Source organism: Haematobia irritans, chromosome 2 (assembly GCF_050003625.1).
Source record: "Haematobia irritans isolate KBUSLIRL chromosome 2, ASM5000362v1, whole genome shotgun sequence".
NCBI lineage: Eukaryota > Metazoa > Arthropoda > Insecta > Diptera > Muscidae > Haematobia > Haematobia irritans.
Window position 1 is genome coordinate 127948740 of NC_134398.1, and position 26831 is coordinate 127975570.

Genomic DNA, 26831 nt, shown 5'->3' on the forward strand with positions numbered 1-26831 from the left:
CTTGAGAGACCATAGAATTTTTTTGAGTGTATTCGATTTCAGAAAAAGTATCAGAAGCTGTAAAATCATAATTTCTCTAGTCTTTTATTTTTGGCCTAAAGCCAACAGATGACTTGTTCTGGTGATGTCGATGCGTACGTCTTTTCATGGCTTGTTGGTGTCCACATTTATGGGCTACATTGTCTGATGGGAAAATGTTTTTTTTTTACATTTTAAATTGCTCTGCTATATTAAATGGCTAACATTAAAATTAAAGTTGTTTGAAAACAATGAAATTTTATTCGAACACAAAAGCATTGGTGTATAAGGTAGCAGTGTAAAATTCTTTTAAACCCTACTAAAGGATAAAGAGAAACAAAATTTTTAGAAGTGAAAAGAATGTGCAAAAAGACTCATTTTTATTCAGAAGATATAATAAAGCACACTATTCATTTAATTTGATATTTGCTTTTATTCGGTAATTCAAATTTTTGTTTTACACATATAATAAAGCACACTATTAATTTAATTTAATATTTTCTTTTATTCCGGTAATTCAAATTTTTGTATGAAAATTTAATGATTTTTGAATACCATATACATATTTCCACACCACAATTTTTTTACCATATTCGTTCTAGTTCCGTTGTATGACAAAAGGTATTTGTTTTTGTTGAAAGTCAAAGTATGGAGAAATAAAAAATCCCGCTGTTTGTATAATGCCATAATTGGTCTCAATAATGTAGGAAATAGAACCAAATACATACTGCGGAATTTTGCTGTTTATACGAGGGCAGTTCGGAAACTTCTTAGCCTAGCACAAAAATCGCGGTATAAACATAAAAAAGTGTTTTGGAAACTTCCATCTCTATTATGAACACATGTTAAATTTTGTTTCGATCTGGCAACTCCTTCATATAGAAACAGGTGTTCAAACAAGACGCATCCGCAATTTTTTTACAATGGAAAATTAGAAATGCGTGCTGTCATTAAATATTTACATAAAAAAGGTTTATCGGGACAAGAAATGCATAATGCTATGGGGAATGTGTTAGGCGAAAGTGCTCCTTCATATGCAACAGTAAAAAATTGGGTTGCTGAATTTAAACGTAGTCGTACAAGCATTGAAGATGAACCACGTAATGGACGTCCAAAAACAGCAACAACAACAGCAATTGTAGCCAAATTGCATGATATGGTATTAAATGATCGACGAATATAAGTGCGTGAAATTGCTAATATCATGGGCATCTTAAATGATCCAGTCCATTTAATTTTGCATGAAGAACTACAGATGAAAAAGCTTTCTGCAAGATGGGTCCCGCATTTGTTAACAGTCGATCAAAAAACGCATAAGAATGAACATTTCTCATGCTTGTTTGGATCGTTTTAAGCGAAATAAAATGGATTTTAAGCGTCGTTTCATAACTGTTGATGAGACATGGATCCACCACTATACTCCAGAGACAAAAGAACAATCCAAACAATGGACTGAAGCTGGAGGATGTGCCCCAAAGAAGGCAAAAACAATTCAATCGGCTGGTAAGGTTATGGCAACGGTTTTTTGGGACTTCAAAGGCATTTGATTGATTGACTATCTGCAAAAGGGTAAAACAATAAATTCAGAGTACTATTGCAACCTTTTGGATCAATTAAATGTACAAATTCGAGAAAAACGTCCTGGCTTACAACACAAAAAAATAATTTTTCATCAAGACAACGCACCAGCGCACAAGAGTGTTTTAACAATGGCTAAAATCAACGAATTAAAGTACGAGTTGCTTGACCACCACCCTTATTCTCCTGAATTAGGTCCCAGTGACTGTTACTTGTTCCCAAATCTAAAAAAATTCCTTGCTGGCAAGCGTTTTACCTCAAATGAAGATGCAATTACAATTGTAAACCACTATTTTGAAGACCTTGAGGAAAACTGTTTCAATCAAGGGATAGAATTGCTAGAAAAGCGTTGGACTAAGTGTATTGAAGTTTCAGGAAATTATATTGAAAAATAAAAATATTTTTGAAAAACTAACTAACTTTCATTGATAGGCTAAGAAGTTTCCGAACCGCCCTCGTAGTTTTCTAACAGTTCGATTTTTATTAATTGTGTTTATCAACTGTTAATTTGGCATTAGTTTCGAAGGTATTTTGTGGCTGAAGCCTTACAATGAGAAGGAAAAAGAATGATATTTGCAATTTTAGTTGTAAATTCCCATATAAACCGATTAATTCCCATATAAACCGATCCCCCGATTTGGCTTGCGGAGCCTCTAAGAGAAGCAAATTTCATCCGATCCGGCTGAAATTTGGTACATGGTGTTAGTATATGGTATCTAACAACCATGCAAAAATTGGTTAACATCGGTCCATAATTATATATAGCCCCCATATAAACCGATCGCCCGATTTGGCTTGCGGAGCCTCTAAGAAACGAAAATTTCATCCGATCCGGCTGAAATTTTGAACATGGTGTTAGAATGTGGTCTCTAACAAACACGCAAGAATTGGTCCATATCGGTCCATAATTATATATAGCCCCCATATAAACCGTTCCCCAGATTTGATCTCCGGAGCCTCTTGGAGGAGCAAAATTCATCCGATCCGGTTGAAATTTGCAACGTGGTGTTAGTAGAAGGCCGCTAAAATCCATGCCAAAATTGGTCCATATCGGTCTATAGTTATATATAGCCGATCCCCAATCACATAAAAATTGGTCCATATCGATTCATAATCATGGTTGCCACTCGAGCCAAAAATAATCTACCAAAATTTTATTTTTATAAAAAACATTTTCAAAATGTTATTTCTATAGAAAATTTTGTCAAAATTTTATTTCTATAGAAAATTTTGTCAAAATTCAATTTCTATAGCAAACTAGCGTAACCCGGCCCGCTTCGCTGCGCCTTCCGAAGCGTATTTGGAGGAACATTTTGCGTTAACTTAGTCAACTATATCCTTCGTGCTGAAAACAAATTCGAAAAGATTTGAATTCTTTTAAACAAATCGGACTACTTGATTTATTTGATTTATCGTTTATAGGTACAAATACGGCGGGATAGAGTGTACCTTCTTCTATATTTCTTGTGAATTTTAAGTGTGGTTTGTCAAGGAAAGGTATCCTTGTCCTCAACGTATCTGAAAATTAAGCATTATATTATAATAACATACAAAGAACTACTGTTTCCCATCCAATAAATCGGAAAAGGCAAAAGTAGTAAAAAATTTTGCCACATTAACATTTGCTAAAATGTTGGAAAATAATGCACCATCTACGTTGGCTGCCAATTTCATGTAAATTTAAGTTCTTTACTAAAAAGAAGTCTGGCAGAAGCCTGTGCAAAAATCATAAAATTATGTACCGAGTTCCCATTTACGGACAACCCCCTACTTTCAACTTAAGAAAAAAAAAACGGACAAAAGGGAACCCTCTCTTTACTAATAAGAAGTCTGGAAGAAAGAAGCCTGTGCAAAAATCATAAAATTATATACCGAGTTCCCATTTACGGACAACCCTCCACTTTCAATTTAAGAGAAAAAACCGACAAAAGGGAACTCTCTCCCCACCTTCGCTCCACTCTGACCTGATATCGGACTATCACGTACCCTATATTAATTTCGCAACTACTCAATGGTCCCTATAAATTCTATCGAAGTAAATCGACAGAGTTTATTTCAATTTTCCCCTTCCCCAACCAGATATCGAAAAATCATATACCAATTTAAAAATCATGTATACATTTAATCACCTCCTCCCACGTTCCCTGTAAATTTCAAGTAGATCGGCGATGTTTAAATTTTGCTCTATTGTTTTAAAGGGACGTCACTTTCCCCGATACAATATCGACAAACAGCGTAGTGAATAGCACCCCAAACCTTCCCGAAAAATTCTTGAAACTTTCCTTCAAGTGTGGGGCAATGAAGGTTGCCTCTTCATTTATAACCTTTTCCCCAGCTTCCTTTGTAAATTTCAAGAAAACTTAAATTTTTTTATATTTCATGTTAGCCTGATACCGAAACAGGCAATTGACGTCCAAATGCATTATATCTAATTATACAATTATTTTTCGAGCTTTACGGACAGATATAGATTAAGGAACATGGTTAATAGAGCCATTTTTTTTGCAGTTTTAGAGGAGGACCTCCTCCCCGACCAAATGTCGAAAAGCGTATCTTTTGTCTCTCTCTCTCCCCAGTCCTCTGTAAATTTCAAGTAACTCGGTAAAGTTTAATTGTTTCTCTGTATGTACTTAAGAGAAGCGGATGTCTCCCTATGCCCTTTTATTTTTATTAAAAAATCAGGAACCTGATATAAATTTCATAACCTCACCCATTTTTCCGTAAAATTTCAGTCGGGGGAGTTTAGTTTCGTTTTCACTGTACTTTAAAAAAAGTCGGGCAAAGGGGTGGCCCCCCTCCCCGACCAAATATCGAAAAATAATGTAGCGGATTTTTGTCTAGATGCCAACCCCAACATTCAATGAAAATTTCATGCAAATCGCATAATTTTGTTCCAAGTTTCAAAAAGTAAGGCAAGGGGGAGGTCCCCCTCCTCGTCCGCATATAAAATCATCAGGTACCCCATATTAATTCCATAACCTCACCGCATGTTCTCTTTAAATCTCAGATAATTTAGAGAATTTTAGTTTTTTCACTGTACTTTAAAAAAAGTCGAACAAAGGGGAGGTCCCCCTCCGCCACCAAATACCGAAATATAAAGTAGCGGATCTTTGTCTAGTTGCCAACCCCAACCTTCAATGAAAATTTCAAGCAAATCGGTCAACTTTGGTCCAATTTTCAAAAAGACCGTCAAAGGGGAGGTCCCCCTCCGCGACCAGGTGTCAAAAAATGAGGTACCCTATTTTCACCACATGAACGTCCCCTATGATCTCTGAAAGTTTCAAGTAAATCGGTTCAGCCGTTTCGGAGCCAACTCGGTTCATACAAACAAACAAACAAACAAATAAACAAACATAGATTGAATTTTATATATATAGATTATGTCAAAATTTTATTTCTATAGAAATTTTTTTTCAAATTTTACTTCTATAGAAAAATTTTATTTCTATAGAAACTTTAAACTTAATTATATACGTATTTAATCGGCCTTTTTTAGTTTAATATATACCACGTATGGACTATATATATTACGGTATTAGGAAGTTTTAAGAAACCTTGCCATCGGCAAGTGTTACCGCAACCCAAGTAATTCGCAATCCATGGTGGCGGGTACATAAGCTTCGGCCTGACCGAACTTACGGCCGTATATACTTATTTAATTTAATTTAGTTCGGCTCCTCGATAAAGAGATGCAAAAAATTGGCTCTAATAAGCCAAAAAATTATTTTATAAAATTCTCTCTAAACAGCTGAAGTAGCGACCGAAGTATTTTGAGTTTGCGACGTTTGTTACATTTCCTACATTTACGACGCGTATGTGACGTTTACAACTTTGCAAACCTGAGAAAGTTTGATACAAACCATCTCTGATTGTAATACTCAAACGTTTTGAAGTGGGGGTTTCGTTTGTGTTGGGTCATTATACTGTTGAAACGTCCAACGTGACGATATTCCCCATTCGGCATATGGTTACATAACATCTTCGGGAATGTTTTTGTACACCTAACCATCCGTTATACAATTAATTCTATCTAGTGGACCGAGCCCATTAGCCAAAAATCATTACCAGACCATGGTGTGGGCCACTCCATGCTTGACAGCCTTAGAGTAAAACCCTAGCCTATTTCCTCTGTAGCGTTTTTCCTACATTTTGTCGGTCCAAATAAGAATTATTTTCGTATTAGGCGCCACAACATTATGTTATCATAATTTTGTATAATATTAAGAAGGTTTAATATACATTGACATCGGCAAGTGTTACCATAACCCAAGAAATTCGATTGTAGATGACAGTCTTTAGTAGAACTTTCTACGCAATCCATGGTGGAGGGTATATAAGATTCGGCCTGGCCGAACTTTTTGTGTTAATTACGATTATTCGTGTTCATTACCCAATATCCATAAATATTTCTATATTCCTTATACCGAATATGAATATGGAATATGATATATTTTTATATAGCAACAAGGTATCATTGCCTTGCCCGGCAACAAAGGCACAATGGAAAGCCAAATTAATAAAACAAAAAATCATAAAGAACATATGTACGTGTTTTTGCCAAATCGACAATCTCCGATAAAAAAAAAAGTAATAATTAATCTAGTACAAATAAGAATAATAAATAACAGCATTATTTGTGGCTATGTCATTGAGTCAGCTGTCAATTTGTATGAAATACAAATACTTTGAAGATCACTAATCAGCTGATCAGTAACCTACCATATTTATTTCGCAAACCTCATATTCTATTATGTTCTCTTCTTTTCTTAAAAATAAATATAATTCAAAATGTTCAATAAATTTTGAAAAATAAAAACAAAACAAAAGATTTTATTTTCATTGACCATTTTGTTGATGATTCATACCTTTTTTATTGGTGATCCCTGGGTGTTAAGGCGGCTTCAACAGCAAACAAAACAAATGACAGCAAAACACACAGAAGTGGTAAAACAACACACACGTACATATCATACCAATAACAACAACAACATCGGCCTTAAGCACAATATGAAAAACAAAAACATATATTTGTTGATCACTTGTTAATTGTTGTTGTCATTGGTCATAATAAGGCAAAGAAGAGAAGAAGAGAGGAATTTTGTCGGTTATGGATGGTACACAAACAAACAAACATACTCGTACACATATATTGACATTATAACGTCACCAACTAGTATCGGTAACTGCGTGTATAGTGGAGATAATTATTTGTATCTTTCGTTGTGTGTTATACAATTTAATGTGCAACAATAACGACATTTTAGAATATTCACTTATTTTTAAAACACTTTGTTAAGAATGAACGTTTACATTAGGATTCTCATTTTTTTTAATTTGCTCTCATTTAGTTATATGAATTCTATAGCTAAAGCATGTATTTAATTTTGTTTTATTATTAAGACCCCATTTCTCCGATAAATAATGATAAGGCCTTGTCGTCAACCAACCACCTGTAGATAAATTTCCAATACATTTATCTCAAGCACTTAAATTTATCTCATAGATAGATTTTTAAAATTTTTATAACACACACACATACGCAAGCATGTCAATTTGATTTGATGATTTAACTCAAGTTTAAATGTAAAACAAAAACAGCTAAGAACACAATAAGAACACTGCTACACTTTGCTCTCTCCTCTTTCAGCTTTACCTTAAGAAAGGTTTTCGTTTTAAGACCAAAGTCAATGACCGACAACCCCCTGTGGTATCGGATTTTGTGCTTATACTTATTAAATTTTCGTTTTCAATTCTTTTCAAACTGATCATTTACACTTTATATATTATTTATATATTTTTTTTTTCAAAAAGAATAACACTGTTTCTAATTTTACCATTCGGTTATCCCAATTATAAAATATATATTTTTTAATATTATTTTGAAAACTATATTCGATTTTATATTTTCTTCAAAATTACTAATTGATTTTTTTATTCGATTTTTGTTTGTTTTTATTTTAGAGCGCGCCCGTACACTCGCTTCAATTCATCCGCTTAACAGATAGACCGTAACTTTTGTTCTTGTTACTCGATTTGGACTGATGGAACAAATTTTGTGTTGGTAGTTGTTAGCCAATGCAAAACATGACCATTTGTTGAATAAGTGTGAGAGGGAAGAATAATCAAAAGAGCAAATACGTGGTAGAAAAAAATGTCGAGTCTCTCCAATAATTAGTCTAACAATAATGTTTGAATTCAATAGATTTTCAAACCTGCAGATTTTAGGTGGCTTGAATTCAATACCGTTTCATACACGTCCCACTGGTCCGTTTCATTTCGATTATTCTAGTGTAGACACAAACTATTCTCGCATGCGACAAAATTAATTCGTAAACTCAATATAACACGAACGATTTTTCTGGAAATTACCAATAGGTATAATTTAAACCACATAGATGTCGCTTTTTGTTGAAGAGAGGAGTTAATTTTATTCAAAACGAAATGGATGAGTGAAAAAGAAATTTTAGAGTTGCATTCTAAGCTATTGTCGAAGAAATCTTGCACAAAATTGTATGAAAATAATATGTAAATTACTGTGTCGGCTTCAAAGAATGAAGCCGACCATTTTTTGTCAACACCATTAGCGTAGCTAGACAATTTTCAAAATTAATAGACTAAACTTATAGGTTCAATTAATGTTTTCTATATATATAAAATTCAAATTATGTTTGTTTATTTGTTTGTTTGTTTGTTTATTTGTATGTTCCGGGTTGGCGCGAAAACGGCTGAACCGATTTACTTGGAACTTTCAGAGATCGTGGGGGGCACTCATGTGCTGAAAATAGGGTACCTCATTTTTTGACATATGGTCGCGGAGAGGAACCTCCCCTTTGTCCGACTTTTTGAAAATTAGACCAAAGTTGACCGATTTGCACGAAGTTTTCAGGGATGGTAGGGGGTGATCCCTAGACAAAGATTCGCAATTTTTTTTTTCGAAATTTGATCGGGAGGGGGTACCTCCCCCTTAAGCGACTTTTTGAAAATAGAGCTTGCTTGAAATCGGAAACGGCTGAAACGACTTATTTGAAATTTTAAGAGAGGGTAAAGGATGATCATGTGGTAGAAATAGGGTAAATCATTTTTATATTTCTGGCCCGGGGGGGGGGTGGGGGGGTACCACCGCCTTGCTCGATTTTTTTAGAATTGGACTTACGTTTTCAGATTTGCTTGAACTCGCAAACGGTTGAACCGAAGGTAAAATATGATCATTTGGTAGAAAAAGGTACGCCCTTTTGTTATATCCGGTCGTGGAGAGGTACCTCCCCCTTGCCCGACTTTTTGTTAATTTGACTTACGTTCTTCGATTTGCTTAAAATTTTCAGTGAAAGTTGGGGGTGACTATGGAAAAAAGATCCTCAACTTCATTTTCTGAAATTGGATCAGGGAAGGGACCCTTTGCCGGAGGGGTACCTCCCCCTTGCCAATCCTTTTTCAAGTTTCGGATTTGCTTGAAGTCGGAAACGGTCAAACAGATTTACTTGAACTTTTCAAGAATGTAAAGGGTGACCATGTGGTGAAAATAGGGTACCTCATTTGTTGGTATCTGGTCGGGGAGGGGTACCTCCCCCTTGCCCGATTTTTTTGAAAATCTATATATATATATAAAATTCAATCTATGTTTGTTTATTTGTTTGTTTGTTTGTATGTTCCGAGTTGGCTCCGAAACGGCTGAACCGATTTATTTGAAACTTTCAGAGATCGTAGGGGGCGTTCATGTGGTGAAAATAGGGTACCTCATTTTTTGACACCTGGTCGCGGAGGGGGACCTCGCCTTTGTCGGACTTTTTGAAAATTGGACCAAAGTTGACCGATTTGCTAGAAATTTTCATTGAAGATTGGGGTTGGCATCTAGACAAAGATCCGCTACTTTTTATTTCGATATTTGGCGGCGGAGGGGGGCCTCCCCTTTGTTCGACTTTTTTTTTTAAGTACAGTGAAAAAAACTAAAATTCTCTAAATTATCTGAAATTTACAGAGAATATGTGGCGAGGTTATGGAATTAATATGGGGTACCTGATGATTTCATATGTGGATGGGGGGGGGGGCCTCCCCCTTGCCCTACTTTTTGAAACTTGGAACAAAATTATGCGATTTGCTTGAAATTTTCATTGAATGTTGGGGTTGGCATCTAGACAAAAATCCGATACATTATTTATTTTTCGATATTTGGTCGGGGAGGGGGACCACCCCTTTGCCCCATTTTCTTTTTGAAAGTACAAACAAAACTAAACTCCCCCGACTGAAATTTTACGGAAAAAATGGGTTATGAAATTTATATCAGGTTCCTGATTTTTTAATAAAAATAAAAGGGCATAGGGAGACATCCGCTTCTCTTAAGTACATACAGAGAAACAATTAAACTTTACCGAGTTACTTGAAATTTACAGAGGACTGGGGAGAGGTTACGATATTAATAGTTGATACCTGATTTTGTGATATTTGGACGGAAGAGAGGCCGCCCCTTTAGGCTTACAATTTGCTTGACATTTTCTGGGACGTTTACAAAAGATACGCTACATCACTTTTCGATATTTAGTCGGGGAGGAGGTCCTCCTCTAAAACTGCAAAAAAAACAACAATTCTTAAGTTTTCTTGAAATTTACATAGGCAGTGGGGGAAGGTTATGAACGAAGAGGCAACCTTCCTTGCCCCACACATGAAGGAAAGTTTCAAGAATTTTCAGGGAAGGTTAGGGGTGCTATTCACTACGGTGTCTGTTGATATTGTATCGGGGAAAGTGACGTCCCTTTAAAACAATAGAGCAAAATTTAAACATCGCCGATCTACTTGAAATTTACAGGGACGTGGGAGGAGGTGATTAAATTTATACATGATTTTTAAATTAGTATATGATTTTTTCGATATCTGGTAGGGGAAGGGGAAAATTGAAATAAACTTTGTCGATTTACTTCGATAGAATTTATAGGGACCATTTAGTAGTTGCGAAATTAATATAGGGTACGTGATAGTCCGATATCAGGTCGGAGTGGAGCGAAGGTGGGGAGATGGTTCCCTTTTGTTCGTTTTTTTTTTTTGTCTTAAATTGAAAGTAGAGGGTTGTCCGTAAATGGGAACTCGGTACATAATTTTATGATTTTTGCACAGGTTGAAACGTAGAGGTTGCATCATTTTCCAACATGTTAGCAAATGTTAATGTGGTAAAATTTTTTACTACTTTTGTTTTTTTTTCCGATTTATTGGATGGGAAACAGTAATTCTTTGTGTGTTTAATGTATAATATAGTGATAAATTTTCAGATATGTTGAGGAGAAGGATACCTTTCCTTGACAAACCACACTTAAAATTCACAAGAAATATAGAAGATGGTATAACTACTTGAATACAGAACATTATTTAAAAAATTTGGAGGAAAGGTACACCCTCTCCCCGACATTTTTTAAGACAAACCGTTTTACATATGCATTCCCGCCGTATTTGTACCTATAAACGAAAAATCAAGTAGTCCGATTTGTTTAAAAGAATTCAAATCTTTTCGAATTTGTTTTCAGCACGAAGGATATAGATGACTAAGTTAACGCAAAATGCTTCTCCAAATATGCTTCGGAAGGCGCAGCGAAGCGGGCCGGGTTACGCTAGTATTTTATAAAAATTAATAAAAAATCAGATATCAAAATAAATAGACAATTAATTTTTAATAAAGCAACTAAAAGTAGTAACAGAATTTTTCCAAGCAAAACAATTGGGAGTTGTTCTAATGCGCTTTACAGACTATCAGTTATTCCGGACGACAGTGCTCGTGTCGAACATATCCCATATATTCTGCACATTATAAGTTAAGTCCGAAGGCATAATCTATACTGCTGCATGTTTATGGGATCGATAACACATTTACCGATTATTTAGTCATCGCCGACAAGTCGTATCGATTCGACACACTGTAAGATTCTTTACAAACACCGACATTCCGTCCAGAATAACTGCCCAACAAAAAAATTGGAAGTTGTTCAAACATTTCTTTTAAAGCCCATCCCAGAATCCCCCATCGAGTTTTTCCAACTTCCGATTAAGTCCTTTTGGACAAGTACACAAACATTTCTGCTAAAGCGCATCTTGGGATCCCCCAATGATATTTTTCTACTTCCGATACAGTCCTTGTGGACAAGTATTAGAAAGAACGCAATCAGGCTATTTTATGTGCAAATTTTGGACAATTAAATTTTACAAAATAATAGAAAACTAAAAAAAATTAAAAAAAATAGAAAATAAATAAAAAAGTAAAAAAATAATAATAAAAAAAAAATAAATTTCATCCCCGCTGGGATTTGAACCTGTGCCATTTGACTTTTTCGCTTCCATTGAAGTTCTTTTGGGAAGGTTTTGCAAATTATGATAATTTTTTATTTTTTTGTTGATTTTTAATGGAAAAAATATATTTATACGAAAATATATGTCGAAAATAAAAACGATGCATAACATAAAAAAAATATTTTTTTAGAAAAATATTTGATAAAAAAATGCCGCTGGTGGGATTTGAACCTGCGTTTCTTATTTTTTCGTTCATACTAATAAAGAACATCTCGAGAAGCAATTATAATGTTATTCCTTGGTGTCGTATTACGATTATATCACAAACATTTGAATTGACCTTTCGACGCTTTATGTTATGTTATGGTGCCAGTAAACCCAGGTTCAATCCCTGGTCGGAGCGAAAAAGTTTTTCAAATTGTAAAAATTAGATAATAGGAAAATAATAGTGTAATAAAACATATGGATGAAAAAAAAATGAAATTGGTTGAAAAAAAAATTTTTCGCGTTTTAAATTTCTTCATTCAAATTAACTTCCAGATCACAACTTCTAAAGCAATGCAAAGGATCCAAACAGGGAGTACTTCCGTCCTATGACAAGCCCATGTAAAATTCATTGGAGATGATCCATGTTTGCACTACTTCCGGATCACAGATTGGGGATCCAAACTACTTTTTTTGAAGCTCTTTTTTTGCTGGGTGATAGTCTGTAAATCGCATAAAGGCACAACTTTAAAAGCACTTCCAAAAATTTCCTCACAAAGAATTTAATCATTTTAACTACACAGGAAGTTTTTTAATTCAATGTTTTATAACTCGTTTTTTCATATTTTAATGTGCAATTTTGTTTTTAAAGAATTGATAAAATGGTACAAATTATTCAAATTTTGCAGGAAAATGCTAAATCTATTTTAGAAAAATCGATAATTTTTGAAAATATTCCAGGGCAAATATTCCAGACGAGCATTGGAATGCATTAAAAAATATTTGGGAAAATATCACAAAATTTTTTTATTCACATTCAAAACACTGAATTCGGATCTTAAGAAGTGATGCAAATTCAGCGCAACGGCTTTTAAAATGGTGGACATCCGTCCTATTTTGCACCACTCCCAGACCCAAAAAGAACTCTTTCACTAATTTTTTGGCGCCGCTTTTTTGTAGCATCATTAATATCCCAGCAAAAAAAATAATCAAAATGTTCGTTTTGGATCGGGAAGTGGTGCAAAATTGACGCAGAAGCGATGAATTTAACATGGGCTCTTCATTTCAACAGCCGTTGCACTGAATTTGCATCACTTCTTTAGGTGTGATCCGAATTCAATGTTTTGTTTTATAACTTTTTATAATTTTTAATGGATTCTAACGCTTGTCGGAACCGTTTTACCTCAAATATTTTCAAAAATTCACAATTTTTTTCAGATTAAATTTAGCATTTTTTCGACAAAATATAAATGATTTGTACCATTTCATGAATTCTTACTCTGTTTTTAACCAATTTGAAACAAACAAAAATTAAAAATACCCATTCAAAGTATGAAAAGCCCAAGTTATAAACAAGTATATACGGCCGTAAGTTCGGCCAGGCCGAAGCTTATGTACCCTCCACCATGGATTGCGTAGAAACTTCTACTGAAGACTGTCATCCACAATCGAATTACTTGGGTTGCGGTAACACTTGCCGATGGCAAGGTATCTTAAAACTCCCTAACATCGTCTTCTAAATTACAAGGTAGTCCATACGTAGTATATATTAAACTAAAAAAGGCCGATTAAATACGTATATAATTAAGTTTAAAGTTTCTATAGAAATAAAATTTTGACAAAATAAAATTTTAACAACATTTTCTATAGAAGTAAAATTTGGAAAAAAATTTTCTATAGAAATAAAATTTGGAAAAAAATTTCTATAGAAATAACATTTTGACAAAATTTTCTATAGAAATAAAATGTTGACAAAATTTTCCATAAAAATAAAATTTTGATAGATTAATTTTGGCTCGAGTGGCAACCATGAATATGAACCGATATGGACCAATTTTTGTGTGATTGGGGATCGGCTATATATAACTATCCCAGCAAAAACTCCTATTACCAGGTATGAGTACAAGTATGCCTGCGCCAAATTGGTAACAACTTCCTCGTACATATATCAGTAGTAATACTTTTACACGGGCATGACATTGGAGGAAAGTGCTTCCGCGCAAGCATACCAGCAGTCAAAAAATAAGTACTTCTTATATACCAGCTCTCCGAAAATAATATCTTTATCATAAAGATACCCAAAAACTGCGAACTCACCCCTGTTGTTTTGTAATCCAACACACTATACCACGCTCCACAACATGGATCTATTCAATGATGTTATTTTGTAATATAAATTATGTACTATACAACTTTAGAAAACAAAGATATATATTATTGGCATTTTTTTCTGAAATGTAATTTGGCATTACTTATCGCTACTATTAACGGTGCATACTGTAGAGCCGAACCCGGACCTCGAGATATGAGTTTGATTACCGGTATTAATAGAAAGAATCATTTTTTGCCTTCACAGGTAAGTTATTATTTTTAAATCCCAGGTAATACTACAAGTAGTAACTTTTTGATTACCGGTATTACTGAAAGAATCACTAGTGCTTACCCAGTTTTTGCTGGGATGGAACGATATGGACCAATTTTGGCATGTATATTAGCGGCCTTATACTAACACCACGTTGCAAATTTCAACCGGATCGGATGAATTTTGCTCCTCCAAGAGACTCCGGAGATCAAATCTGGGGAACGGTTTATATGGGGGCTATATATAATTATGGACCGATATGGACCAATTCTTGCGTGTTTGTTAGAGACGACATTCTAACACCATGTTCCACATTTGAACCGGATCGGATGAATTTTGCTCCTCCAAGAGGCTCCGGAGGACAAATCTGGGATTCGATTTATATGGGGGCTATATATAATTATGGACCGATACCACTGGACCAATGGACCAATTTTTGCATGGTCATTAGAGAACATATACCAACACCATGTACCAAATTTCAGCCGGATCGGATGAAATTTTCGTTTCTTAGAGGCTCCGCAAGCCAAATCGGGGGATCGGTTTATATGGGGGCTATATATAATTATGGACCGATGTGGACGAATTTTTGCATGGTCATTAGAGAACATATACCAATACCATGTACCAAATTTCAGCCGGATTGGATGAAATTTGCTCCTCTTAGAGGCTCCGCAAGCTAAATCGGGGGATCGGTTTATATGGGGGCTATATATAATTATGGACCGATGTGGACCAATTTTTGCATGGTCAGTAGAGACCACATACTAACACCATGTACCAAATTTCAGCCGGATCGGATGAAATTTGGTTCCCTTAGAGGCTCCGCAAGCCAAATCGGGGGATCGGTTTATATGGGGGCTATATGTAATTATGAACCGATATGGACCAATTTTTGCATGGTTGTTAGATACCATATACTAACACCATGTACCAAATTTCAGCCGGATCGGATGAAATTTGCTTCTCTTAGAGCAATCGCAAGACAAATTTGGGGGTCCGTTTATATGGGGGCTATACGTAAAAGTGGGCCGATATGGCCCATTTGCAATACCATCCGACCTACATCAATAACAACTACTTGTGCCAAGTTTTAAGTCGATAGCTTGTTTCGTTCGGAAGTTAGCGTGATTTCCACAGACGGACGGACGGACATGCTCAGATCGACTAAGAATTTCACCACGACCCAGAATATATATACTTTATGGGGTCTTAGAGCAATATTTCGATGTGTTACAAACGGAATGACAAAGTTAATATATCCCCATCCTATGGTGGAGGGTATAAAAATTGAATTAAAATAACTTCCTGGGTAGTTAAAATAAAGAACAGCATTGGGAGTGCATATTCTGGAAGTGCATTTAAAGTTGTTTTTTTGGAAGAACTTTCAATTTTTTTGCTGGGATATGCATTTGTGAAAGAATACTCGTAGTCTTCATATCAATTACTTTTTTGTTAATTAAATTGACTAAAAATCAGACTAAAAATTATAAGGGAGCTTTAGTTAGTTAGTTGGGGCTAACATTTTTCTGGAAGGGCGTAAGCCCTCTCCCCAGAGGCCTTCCTACGCTTATGGCTGACACTAAGTTTTTTTCCTTCAGGCGGCTTGACGGTTACAATTATTACAAATAAAATTTGATGTTAACCGAACAGAGAATGAAGCCGCCGAGTCGCGCCGCCAACCAGTTTTTGCCAGTCGAAGCCGCCGCCGACTACGTCGACTCATCTCGACTCAAAATTAGCCGCCAATTAATCAAAAATATTAATCTAAATCAGAAAAAATTATTAATAATTGTTATAAGTATTTTTTTGTCAAAAAGTTAGACTTTCCATCCAAAAGCCCTCAGTATAAAGTTGCTATAATAATTTTACAAAAATTTAGCTCAGAAAATTTGAATAAAATGTACATGTGATTGTAAGATTGGTTGTACAACTAATCTTATTACCATTCGAATAACTGCACATTGATTTTATAATGGATAATTGTCAGCCGCTGCCATAGATTATAGAATATAGATAGATGATCCATCCATGTCAAACGATGTTTGACAGTTCCGAAGATTAAGAATAAACGAAGAAAATAAGATCACGCTTACATTCTCTTTCGTTTTCCTTTATGTAGTTTGCCAGTTTTACACAAAATTAGAACTTTTAAGATGCACCAGAGGCTTTTATAAATAAATTAATATATTAAAAGTCCACACAGAAAAAAATTTCACGAAAAATTTTCCAATTAAAATTTTAATTGAGTTTTAAAAAATATTCAATTAAATTTTTAATTGAATCAACAACTTTTTTAATTGAAACAAAAATCAATCACAAAAATTAATAGTATCAATTAGTTTTTTAATTGGATCAATTAATTTTTTAATTGACTTTCAATTAATTTTTTAATTGATACTATCATTTCTGTGATTGAAGACATTTCAATTAAAAAATTAATTGGATCAATTAATTTCGTGATTGAATCAGAAAAAATTTTTTCGTGTGCATACAACAACAACACAAAAACAAATGCACGAAAATTAATGTTTGGGACTGACTCTTTACGACTCAAAACGAAATGTAAGAAAGTTAATTTTTGGAACTGACACATTTTTTCCCGGAGACAAGTGGATCGCCTATACACGGATGAAAAAGACTGTTTTTCATATGTTTGGCTATAAACATTATATGCTTGGAACACAAATTTTTAAACACAATATTTTTGAGTGCAAGCATATAATGTTCATAAACTAGCATAACATGTTTGGGACATATATGTTAATATGTTAGAACATATTATGTTTGGGACATAAAATGTTTGTAAATATAATATGCTTGGATGCAAACATATATTAATTTAGAAATAGCCTATAAACATATATGTGTTTAGTAGCTTGGAGCGCTATTTAACAGGGAGAGATATTGAATTAAGTTGGTGGTTGTTGCTTGTTATTACAAAATTAACATTTTATTTTTCCTTGGGCAATTGATCAGCTACTTCTTTGATCCTTACAAACTGTGTGGTCCGCTGTTCGAATCCCCGTCCGGCAAAAGGTAAAATAAAAAAAAAATCATAAAATTGAATAATTTCTTCTACAATGTTTGTATCACAGAAAAAAGTGCTAAGAACTAAAAAATCTCGTGGAAGTGAGAAAGATGTGGGGGAATATACAATTAGGCAGAAACAAAATTTTGAGCATTCAGGTCGAAAACCTATGTTGTTAGCACCTATATTACCTGTTTATTTTCATAATTCATTATGATTGTAAATATATAAATAAATAAATAAAATTTTGAGCACAATATTGTTTGGGAGAATTTTTTTTAAGCATATAATATTTTTGGGTGCAAAATGCTTCCAAACATATTATATGTTCACATAATAACATATTGTTTTTTGGAAGACAACATTATTGAATTTGAATGCAAAAATACAAAATGTTTGGAACTTAGACTACCCAAACATATATTGTTTAGACCAATATGCTTTCAAACATATTATATATTGGAAGAGATCAAACATATAAATGTTTGGGCAATACCCAAAAATGTATATGCTTGAAGCAAAATATGTTTGGGAGTATATGTTACAGAAGCTATTTTTTGTGAGCGTGTATATATTCTATAATCTATGTTTGAAAGCACATTGACCCAAAAAATAGTATACGTTTGGAAGGATTTTGTCCCAAAGAAGATTGTGATCTTACTGAATTATAAATAATTTATCGCACGTCGAATGTCGAACTCTTTGGTTTTTTAAAGATTTTCAACCCACAAATTTTATTTAGAGTGAATTCTTTTTTGGTTGCTGTGAAACAACATTTGTATTGTATTCAAAATTTATCGTATTTATAAACACAAATTAATATGATTTATTTTTTTTTTTATTGAATAATTTTGCACTTAATATCATTTTTACCTTTAGTTTTCTCCTCTTGGTCTACCTATTAAAAAAATGAAACTAACGTTTATTTTTATACATCTCAATGCTTATTTGTTCCACTTTTTGCATTTTATCTTGTCTTGGTTTGAAATGCGAATGACCAATAAAATAAACTAGTAGAGTGCCCTTTCATTAGTTTTTGTGATTAATATTTAAATTTAATAATATTTAGACTTAAACATACCAAATTTTTAGGGAAGCCTCATTAACATGGCAAGCACATAGCCAAAACGAATGCACGCATAACATACAAGTCCGAAAAATCATAAATCAATTTCACAACACCCATCAATTGTTCCCAGTTGATTCTCTCGCAGTATTGTTTTGATATCTACCGTCAACTCTCTTAGTTTTCATTTCTATATCTTTCTCTTTATCCTCTCTCTCTCACATCCTGAAGATGTATGTCTACTTGAATTTCTAAATTAATATATAAAGGGTGATTCTTTTGAGGTTAGGATTTTCATGCATTAGTATTTGACAGATCACGTGGGATTTCAGACATGGTGTCAAAGAGAAAGATGCTCAGTATGCTTTGACATTTCATCATGAATAGACTTACTAACGAGCCACAACGTCGAATTTTCAGTGAATGGGCCCTAGAAAAGTTGGCAGAAAATCCGCTTTTTTATCGACAAATTTTGTTCAGCGATGAGGCTCATTTCTGGTTGAATGGCTACGTAAATAAGCAAAATTGCCGCATTTGGAGTGAAGAGCAACCAGAAGCCGTTCAAGAACTGCCCATGCATCCCGAAAAATGCACTGTTTGGTGTGGTTTGTACGCTGGTGGAATCATTGGACCGTATTTTTTCAAAGATGCTGTTGGACGCAACGTTACGGTGAATGGCGATCGCTATCGTTCGATGCTAACAAACTTTTTGTTGCCAAAAATGGAAGAACTGAACTTGGTTGACATGTGGTTTCAACAAGATGGCGCTACATGCCACACAGCTCGCGATTCCATGGCCATTTTGAGGGAAAACTTCGGAGAACAATTCATCTCAAGAAATGGACCGGTAAGTTGGCCACCAAGATCATGCGATTTGACGCCTTTAGACTATTTTTTGTGGGGCTACGTCAAGTCTAAAGTCTACAGAAATAAGCCAGCAACTATTCCAGCTTTGGAAGACAACATTTCCGAAGAAATTCGGGCTATTCCGGCCGAAATGCTCGAAAAAGTTGCCCAAAATTGGACTTTCCGAATGGACCACCTAAGACGCAGCCGCGGTCAACATTTAAATGAAATTATCTTCAAAAAGTAAATGTCATGGACCAATCTAACGTTTCAAATAAAGAACCGATGAGATTTTGCAAATTTTATGGGTTTTTAAAAAAAAAAAAGTTATCAAGCTCTTAACAAATCACCCTTTATTTACATTCATATATAATTTTGTTTTTAAACATTGATGTCCCAAACATAATATATTCTAAAATATTAACATATGTGTCCCAAACATTTTATGCTAATTTAGGAACATTATAATTTTGCACTTAAATATATTGTGTTTAAAAAATTCAGCCCGAAATAAATGTAAGCCATAAATGTTTTTCTCTCAGTTAAAGAAATATTGTGATATTTAAGAAAATTATTATTGCCAATTTTTATGGTTGCTACGTTAGATGGAGGTTGCCAATGAAAATATCACTCTATTAAACTTTGTATTTTGTCAATTGCTTTTTTTAATAAGAATATGATCCAAGTTTTGGATTACAAATTCACACAAAGCATTTTAATAAATAAATTGTCTCATTATTCACATTGCACATTGGTGTCATTTAATCAAGCTAATCAGTCTTAAAATACACTAAAAATTAAAAAAAAAAAAAAATGAAAACAAGTAAGGAAAGTCTAAAGTCGGGCGGGACCGACTATAGTATACCCTTCACCACTATGTATACCAACATTTTCGATACCATCTTAAAACCTTCAAATTTGTTAAGAGCTATATAAAGGTTTATATTCCCATATACAAATACTTTAATTTGAACCGATTTGGACAACATTTTTTAAACTTTCACAAAATGTCTATAATCAAAATTTAAATTGGTTTTTGACCGGGACGGACCACAATGTTAGTAAAAAAATATTGAATATATTTAAATAGCAAATATTTCCCAATAGGTCGATATATACGAATTAGAGTATAGGTAAATTTGAATAATTTTTGCGAGTTTTCGACTTAACAGTGACGATTTTACTAGGAACATGTGGGAATTTTGGTCATATTTGCTAAAATCGGAAGAACATATATATGTCTAATTCTGAGCCGAAATTTGGCAAACATTGGTAAAATTTTAATTGAACTCTCAGTGCACAACTTCAAAATATTGGAAATTAGACTTTGGCTTCCGTGGTCATATGAATCTAAATTGGGCGAAAGATATATGGGATTTATATCTAAATCTGAACCGAATTTGACCAAATTTGGCATATGTTTGTTAGTCCTACTCTCTGTGCAAAACTTCAAGTAAATCGGAGTGAAATTTTGATCTCTGGGGCCATATACGAGTAAGTGCGTATATCGGACGGAAGATATGTATGGCAGCTATAATTAAATCTAAACCAATTTAAACTAGTAAAATGCATAGTAAAAATGTTATTTCCATTTCTTGTGCACAATTTTAAGTAAATCGGTGGGAAATTTTGATCTGCGGTAGTCATATGACTGTAAATCGCACGACAGGTATATATGGGAGCTATATCTATATCTGAACCGATTTCAACCAAATTCGGTATGTATATTTATAATATTAATACTCCCTGTCTACAATTTCACGTAACTCGGAGTAAAACTTTGACCTAAGGGGCCGTAGGAGTGTAATTCTGGTGAAACCTATAAATGGGAGCTATATCTAAATCTGAACCGATTTCAACCAAATTGGGTACGCATATGTATAATGTTAATTCTACTTCCTGTGCAAAATTTCACGTAAATCGGAACAAAAAATTGGCCTCGGGGGCCATAGGAGTTTAAATCGGGCGAAAGCTTTATATGAGAGCTATATCTGAATGTGAACCGATTTGACTGATATTTTGCAAAATTTACGAGAGTTATAAAATATTTAATTATACGGAATTGGAAGAAGATCGATTGATAAATACGTCATTTATGAGCAGATCGGTTATAAAAATATATGGCTGCTATATCTAAATCTGTACCGATTTGAAAATCAATAGGGATCGTCTTTGAGCCGAAAAAGGACTCTATGCCAAATTTGAGGACGATCGGACTTAAACTGCGAGCTAATTATAGTGGATGAGATTCTTAGCGCCCTGAGTAATAGGGTGGCGTACGCGGATGACATTGTCATAATGGTCTCAGGCAAATTCTTGGATACGATCTCGGACGTGATGAGCGAGTCACTGAAGTCTCTAGCGGAATGGGTTAGTGGTGGTGGACTAGTAGTAAATCCAAGGAAAACGGAATTGGTGCTCTTTACAAGGAGAAAGAAACTGGATGGATACAAAGATCCAGAATTTCAGGGTACGAGATTGACACTCTCGAAATCGGCACGTTACCTGGGGATTGTACTGGACTCGAGGCTAAATTGGCTCGAGAATGTAGCGGATCGTATGAAGAAGGCCTATGCGGCATTACACGCGTGTCAGAAGCTTGTTGGGGAGCGGTGGGGAATGAAACCGTCCCTTTTCAACTGGCTGTACACAGCTGTAATAAGGCCAGTAGCTGTGTATGGATGTCATGTCTGGTGGCCCATCACTAACCACCACAATCATATACAGAGATTGGGCAGGATAAATAGAACGGCCCTTATCTACATGACCGGGGCGATGAGGACAACGGCCACATCTGCACTGGAGGTATTGATGGGGATATGCCCACTGGACCTGCATATTAGGAGGACTGCAGAGGTCATACTGATCAGACTGAAGGGCCTGGACTCTTTGGAGAGCACGAGCTGTAGACACACTGAACTAATATTGTATGCCGGACGACATATAAGAACGGACTATATGGCGTCATGGCACATGTTTGAGAGTGACCTGGAATCAATTATCCCAAGCGTAGAGGACTGGGACAAAAACAGGATACACTTTGGGAATCTCAACATCTATACTGACGGCTCAAAAATGACCGAGGGTGTAGGCAGCGGAATATACTGCAAGGAGTTAGAACTTAAGGAGTCCTTTAAGTTGGACGAACAATGCAGCATTTTCCAGGCCGAGATATTTGCTATTGTAAAAGCTGCTGAACTTATATCGATGAGGCCGTTATTTAGATGCGATATCAGCATTTTCATCGGTAGTCAGGCAGCTATAAAGGCCCTGAGCAGTACGAACATAAGGTCAAAGGTGGTCAGCCGCTGTGGTAGAGAGCTTAGGGTTCTCACTGAACAGCATAATGTAACTCTGTGCTGGGTACCTGGACATTATGGTATAGCTGGGAATGAAGAGGCAGATATACTGGCTAAGAAAGGCGCAGGTGGTACGGAAAACGTCATTTCGGACGTTTTTTCTCCGCTCTCTTTGTTTATTTACAGGATCAACAGCAAATATGAAGATTTATGGAAGAGACGATGGGCTTCTTCTATTGGCTGTGAACAAACCAAACTGATATGGGACGAAAATAATATTAGGAACTCTGAAGTCTTGATGTCATTGCAGAGAGAGGATGCAAGGTCTATGATAGGCATCATAACGGGACACAACACCTTTGGAAAACACATGGTAAGGATAGGTCTAGCGAATGATGACATTTGTAGGTGGTGTCAGGACCCCGATGCTACGGAAGATTCTTTTCACTTCCTGTGCCAGTGTCCAGCACTATCTTTCAGAAGAAACAAGATACTGGGCTCTTATTTCTTTCAGACTATGACCGACTTGCGAGTATGCAGTATGAGGAATATCCTCGTCTTCATCAAGTTCATACGATAGACTCATTCCGGCCGGAAGTAGACGGACACGAGGAGGAAGATGGAAAGAAGTTAGAGGTATCGCAATGGTCCAACTATGGTCTAAGTGGACACAAACCCGCAAGTTCGGATTCGTGTCAGCCTCCATAACCTAACCTAACCTAAACTGCGAGCTGGACTTTGCACACAAAAATACATCAACAGACAGACAGACGGACATCACCAAATCGAATCATGTTAAAATACCAATTTTCAAGTCGGATCACTTAAGTATAAGGAAAAAACGACTTCATTAAAAAGTTTTTGGACAAGGACAAAAAACTTTATATCAGAGAAATGCGTCTTCTATGCTAAGCAAAATTTGCATTCGTATTTTAAGGGGAAATATTTGGCCTAAGGATAACATTGTTTTTAGTGTATGGAAGCATTTAACACACTCTTATTATGGTCTATGCGCATTTCGTCAGTTTTTCGGCAAAAAATTATAAGAATAATTTATTTTATAATTCAACAAGTATAAACGGCCGTAAGTTCGGCCAGGCCGAATCTTATGTACCCTCCACCATGGATTGCGTAGAAACTTCTACGAAAGACTGTTATACACAATCGAACTACTTGGGTAGTGGTATCTTAAATCGTTTTCTAAATTCTGAGTTAGTCCACACGTGGTATATATTAGACAAAAAGGTATGTAAGTCCACAAATAATTACGAATCGATATGGACTTTTGCACGGTACGTAGGGAGCCAGAATTGAAATATGGGGGTCGCTTATATGGGGGCTATATACAATTATGAACTTGATATTGACCAATTTTTGTGTGATTGGGGATCGATTTATCTGAGGGCTATATAAAACTATAGACCGATATGGACCTAGTTAGGCATGGTTGTTAACGGCCATATACTAGCACAATGTACCAAATTTCAACTGAGGATATTTACTCCTCCAAGGGGCTCCAAAACCAAATCTCGGGATCGGTTTATATGGGGGCTATATATGATTATGGGCTGATATGGACCACTTTTGGCATGGTTGTTAAATATCATATACTACCACCACGTACCAAATTTCAACCAGATCGGATGAATTTTGCTTCTCCACAAGGCACCGGAGGTCAAATCTGGGGATCGGTTTTTATGGAGCTATATACCAATGTGGACCAATTTTTGCATGGTCATTAGAGACCATATACTAACACCATGTACCAAATTTCAGCCGGATAGGATGAAATTTGCTTCTCTTAGAGGCTCCGCAAGCCAAATCTGGGTATCGGTTTATATGGGGGCTATATATAATTATGGACCGATATGGAACAATTTTTGCATGGTTGTTAAAGACCATATACCAACACAATGTACCAAATTTCAGCCGGAACGGATGAAATTTGCTTCTCTTAGAGGCTCCGAAAGCCAAATCGGGGGATCGGTTTATATGGGGGCTATATATAATTATGGACCGATGTGGACCAATTTTTGCATGGTTATTAGAGACCATATACTAACACCATGTACCAAATTTCAGCGGGATCGGATGAAAGTTGCTTCTCTTAGAGGGCCTGCAAGCCAAATTTGGGGGTCCGTTTATATGGGGGCTATACGTAAAAGTGGACCGATATGGCCCATTTGCAATACCATCTGACCTACATCAATAACAACTACTTGTGGCAAGTTTCAAGTCGATAGCTTGTTTCGTTCGGAAGATAGCGTGATTTCAATAGACTGACGAACGGACGGACGAACGGACATGCTCAGATCGACTCAGAATTTCACCACGACCCAGAATATATATACTTTATGGGGTCTAAGAGCAATATTTCGATGTGTTACAAACGGAATGGCAAAATTAATATACCCCCCATCCTATGGTGGAGGGTATAAAAATATTGAGAGCAATGTAAACTTTAGCAGAACAAAATTTTTACCTAAAGATTACCAAAAATAGTAAGAATCAAAAGTGGTCACGTTGGCGTCAATGATTTTTTTGTTTAATGCGAGGGTGTAATCATTACATTTTCCTTATTGTAAGAACGCATTCTAGAATTCTCGAAAGGTTAAATTTTCGCACGAGGTAGTTCATTTTTTCAATGAAGCAGTTTAACTTCTTAGGATAGATCTAACTATCGAGGAATATGCACATTAATAGACAGACAGAAGAACAGTACACAAACGGAGAAAGAGACAGTGCAATGGAAGGACAATCCGATCTACACATACATGATCTTGGGTATACGAATTTAATTAAAATTGCCCTTAGTTTTTTATTTGGATTTCAAACGAATTCAATAGAGCGATCAATTTACCGATAAAATAACTTGGAAAAATTATTCATGTTATAATCTGAAGCATCTGAGTTAGAACAAAACAACCACAGTAAACGTGTAAGCGAAGTCACACATGTCATGTCCCATGCTAATGAATTTTTTAAATCGATTAATTTAATATAAATTAATATAACGAATTGGCATGATGGAAATACGTAGTAATCCAATGGGCAATTTTCCATGATATATACGGAGGATATGTGCATAAAATAAATATTGGTTGTGTATTCCACATTAGATACTATATACGAGTATACTGATCGACCAAGGATCCTTATTTTCTGATTTCGTTTCTGAAAAATGAGTTACATACAATTGGAAGAACACAATCTATCAATTAAATTATTAATTGAGTTTAAAAAATATTCAATTAAAATCTTAATAGTATCAATTATTTTTTTTTAATTGGATCAATTAATTTTTTAATTGATAGTAACATTTCTGTGATTGGAGACATTTCAATTAAAAAATTAAATGGATCAATTAATTTCGTGATTGAATCTGAATTTGTTTGGGTACTTCAATTATTCGTCTCTTCGTCTCGTAGTCAATACCAAAATCATTAGTGCAAATCTTTGGAACACGTCAAGCTTTATTTTCAGTGTAGGTTAGGTTAGGTCAAAGTGGCAGCCAGATTTATTTTCAGGCTCACTTAGACTATTCAGTCCATTAACTAAAACTACCTATTACATATTGACACTTCTACTTTAAACCGCTGAACCTACTCGATTATTTTCTTCTGCTGAACCAACCAGATTGTTCTAAAAACATTAGCAGACTGCTTAAGTTAAAATTTTCCAGGTCCCCCAGTAATTTAAAGCTGTATGTTCCTAAAATTCGCTTACGCTTTACACAAACAAGTAAGGAAAGTCTAAAGTCGGGCGGGCCGACTATATTATATCCTGCACCACTTTGTAGATCAAAATTTTCGATACCATATCACATCCGTCAAATGTGTTGGGTGTTATATATAAAGGTTTGTCCCAAATACATACATTTAAATATCACTCGATTTGGACAGAATTTGATACACTGAAAAAAAGTGAACCAACCAGGAAGAAAACTTTCGGTTAATTTTAGAACATTTTTAATATTTGTAGAAAATTTTAACTAAACAGTATTACAAACGTTGGCATCACGCCGATGTCATAAAAACAAGTAAATATTTTTCGACGAATTCAAGAAAATTTATTAGACATAACTAAGTTTTTTCACTTGTTAAAGAAAATTTTGTAGTTTGAAGGAAAAGCTTGGAGTTCAAAATTGCAAGAATGTCTTTA

At 35.0% G+C, this 26831-nt stretch overlaps 2 protein-coding genes across 2 annotated transcripts in view; one reads left to right on the forward strand and one right to left on the reverse strand.

Moving 5' to 3' along the window:
- The window catches only part of Pvr (PDGF- and VEGF-receptor related), a 326863-nt gene extending 319236 nt beyond the window's left edge, over positions 1-7627 (reverse strand). Inside the window, exon 1 of the mRNA XM_075296123.1 lies at positions 7431-7627. The gene's annotated coding sequence lies outside the window, so the exon portion shown is untranslated. The remainder of the gene's footprint in view (positions 1-7430) is intronic.
- A 14042-nt stretch (positions 7628-21669) lies between these two features.
- Positions 21670-23378, forward strand: LOC142225058 (uncharacterized). Its single transcript, XM_075294834.1, has 3 exons — positions 21670-22586; positions 22857-23074; positions 23185-23378. Exons 1-3 carry the CDS (start codon positions 21670-21672, stop codon positions 23376-23378), a joined length of 1329 nt encoding a protein of 442 aa, XP_075150949.1.
- The last annotated feature ends 3453 nt before the right edge of the window (positions 23379-26831 follow it).

Bases quoted from the DNA above. Each gene is read 5' to 3' on its own strand.
- LOC142225058 (XM_075294834.1), top strand. From the start codon at position 21,670: ATGGTCTCAGGCAAATTCTTGGATACGATCTCGGACGTGATGAGCGAG. The intron at 22,587-22,856 runs GTTATTTAGATG...GTTTATTTACAG, and splicing joins GAACTTATATCGATGAGGCC to GATCAACAGCAAATATGAAG. The intron at 23,075-23,184 runs GTAGGTGGTGTC...TATTTCTTTCAG, and splicing joins TCTAGCGAATGATGACATTT to ACTATGACCGACTTGCGAGT.